The sequence below is a fragment of the Dipodomys spectabilis genome, unplaced genomic scaffold, assembly GCF_019054845.1.
Source record: "Dipodomys spectabilis isolate Male_0828 unplaced genomic scaffold, ASM1905484v1 ptg000104l, whole genome shotgun sequence".
Classification (NCBI taxonomy): Eukaryota; Metazoa; Chordata; class Mammalia; order Rodentia; family Heteromyidae; genus Dipodomys; species Dipodomys spectabilis.
The window spans coordinates 1,035,958-1,038,609 of record NW_024870781.1 but is presented as its reverse complement, the minus strand read 5'-3'; the positions used below and the strand labels follow the sequence as shown (position 1 = coordinate 1,038,609).

The window sequence follows — 2,652 nt, the reverse complement described above, 5'->3', positions numbered from 1 at the left end:
TCCATGTCCTCCACTATAGCTTTACAACTGAGCATCTCATCCCCAAATGGGTTTGAGATGTAGAAAGATTTCTCTTGGCTAGAATGTGATACCATTAGATATTTGATGTGGCATTTTCTCTTACAACTTTTCCCCAGTATGTTCTATGTCTGCTTGACCTTTGATGGTGTGTGCCTTTGTGCCTGGTCTAGCACCCAGGTGCTGGCCTTGAGCTTTTGTGCTCAATGCCAGAACTTTACTATTGGACCAGAGCTCCACTTGTAGCTCTTTGGGAAGTTCACTGGAGATGATTGTCTCAAGGACGTTCATGCCCAGGTTGGCATTGAACTGGGATCCTTAGATCTCAGACTTGCTGAGTAGCTAGCATTCTAGCCATATGCAATACTTTCAGTCTCTGGTGCCACAAAATGATCTCATGGCACCATGGGTTTCCATTCTTTTTATTTTTGATTGAGTAATACAGTACATTCTAGATAGAGATTGCCCCACAACTTAGAGGTTTGCTTACAACCATTAGAAACACAAATGGAGTTGCACATGTTTCCAGGTTAACTTGACTCCAGATTCCTTATGCTGTATGCACAGGGCACATGTATCCCCAAAGTGCTCAGAGACTGCTGGGGGTCCAGAGCTACCACTGAACTGGAGAGGTCAGGACCAGACTCCCTGTGTCATCCACCCACAGTGAACTTTGGAGTTTATGTCCCCTGGAGAATGTACTTCTCTCCTGGCTTTTGTTTCTGATGCTGAGAAGAGATTCTAGGAGAGAGTTGCCTGATTACACGGCAAGAGCAGAAAGTCCTGCACAACCCTTCCTTGTTTTCACCCAGGAGCCATCAGGGCACAGGATATAGAATTCACAGGCTGAGTCGGAAAAATATTTCTTGCACCAGTTACTATCCTTATTGACACAGATCTGGACCTTGTGGGTTGTCTCCATGTGTGTCAGTGCCTGTGCCAGATCAGCCTGAACCTGGGCAAATCTCCTAGGGCTGTAGAGCACTTGCTTCAGATCCCGAGAAAGATGGTAGCTCTCTAGAGGGGCAGGATAGATCCCTAGTCTCAAGTGGCACAGCCTGGACATGTGCCTCAAGAGGTTCTGCAGGGCGGCCATGGAGATTTTGTTTCCATAGAAACTGAAGAAGCTGAGGTGGAAGCACTGGATCAGAGCAGGCAGGATGGCAGAGAGCCTGTCATCAGTGAAGTCACAGAACTCCAGGGCCAGGGACTCCAGGGTGTTGGTCACTGGCTGCAGCAGGGCTCTCAGGCGATCAGGCCTGAAGGTATTCAGGACCAAATTCCTCAGACGCAGGTGCTTGAGTTGCCTGGTGCAGGGACACTGAGCCAGAAAACAAAGGTTGGCATCTTGCATCCTAACTTCATTCAGAGACAAGGTCTTCAAAGGTGTCAGTCTCCTCAGGATAGTGGGCAGGTTTCCATCAGAGAAGAAGACGTCATGCACATGAAGCTCCTGCAGGTGCTGTAGGTGCCTCAGCTGTGCCCAGAAGAAGTGGAGATAAATCCATTCTTCAAATTGAGTATATTGGTGATAGGACCTAACCTTAGTGCATTTGAGGATGTGAAGGTTCTTCATCTGCCTGAGGTAAGGAGCCAACTTGAAAATCATGTTAACAGAGCAGCTTACTTCATTCAAGACAAGTTCCTGGATGGAGTCCAAACTCACCACCAGCAGAGTCTCGTAGACTTTGGACAAAGAGCTCTGGAGAATCTGTAGCTTCCTTGAGCACAGTTGGACTCTTTCCTTCTTCTCCCTGGCCCACTGGAGCAGGTAGGCTTGGAGATCATCCTGGGCTCCATTTTTGATGGTCAGGTCAATGGCAATCAAGAAGGGCTGCTCTTCAGTCATCCCTGAATGGCGACTTCCTGAGGGTCTGTCAATCGGAACTCCTGAAGGAAAGATTCGGGCCATGGAGGGGTACCCCTGTGTCCAGATGTCTGGGTGCTCATTCTGCAGATCTAGCACTTGCAGTTTCACCCCATGAGGGCGCTCCTTGTTGGCAAGTATCAGGTCCAGCCCATCCAGAACAGCCTTGAAGGTTTGCAGGTCTGGTGACTTGGCCAGGTTCCCCAGGGGGAGGCAGGAGAAGGGCCAGGCCTGCACCATGGCCTTGAGCACGTCTGTGTGGCCCCTGGCATAGGCCTCCTGGAAGAGCGAAGGGAACAGCAGCACTGGCAGATCCTGCAGGGCAGATGTGGCCAGGGCCTGGTAGCTCAGCAGACTCTGCATGGCCAGATGCTGGAGTGAGGGTGGAGTCCTGATGCTCATCTTGAGGGAGGATTCCTGGACCAAGTGTGAGGCAGCTCTAGGAATCGCAGCAGGGCCAGGCACTGACTGCAGGCTCTGGGACTCTGGTGCTCTTCTCTGATTCCTGGGCATCTTTATACTCCAACCCCACCCTCTCCATTACAGATTTAACAATCCCAGTGCAGCTTCTGATGGGATTTCTGAGCCTCTCAGATCACACCTTGCTTGGGTATTGCCCTTGAGAAGAATCCAATCAGTGGAGTTCACCAAAAAGTGATAGGGTTAAAGGTGTGACCCACACAGCCCAGCTTCTCTTTGAAATATAAAACACCATGCATCACAAAGACTTCCCATCCATCTACAGAAATCCCTCCAGACATTCCCAC

At 49.9% G+C, this 2,652-nt stretch overlaps 1 protein-coding gene across 1 annotated transcript; it reads right to left on the bottom strand.

The window, feature by feature from the left end:
- Positions 1–778: 778 nt before the first annotated feature.
- LOC122114047 (PRAME family member 8-like) lies at positions 779–2,287 on the bottom strand. Its single transcript, XM_042687160.1, has one exon. The coding sequence runs from the start codon at positions 2,285–2,287 to the stop codon at positions 779–781; it is 1,509 nt and encodes a 502-aa protein (XP_042543094.1).
- Positions 2,288–2,652: the final 365 nt, after the last annotated feature.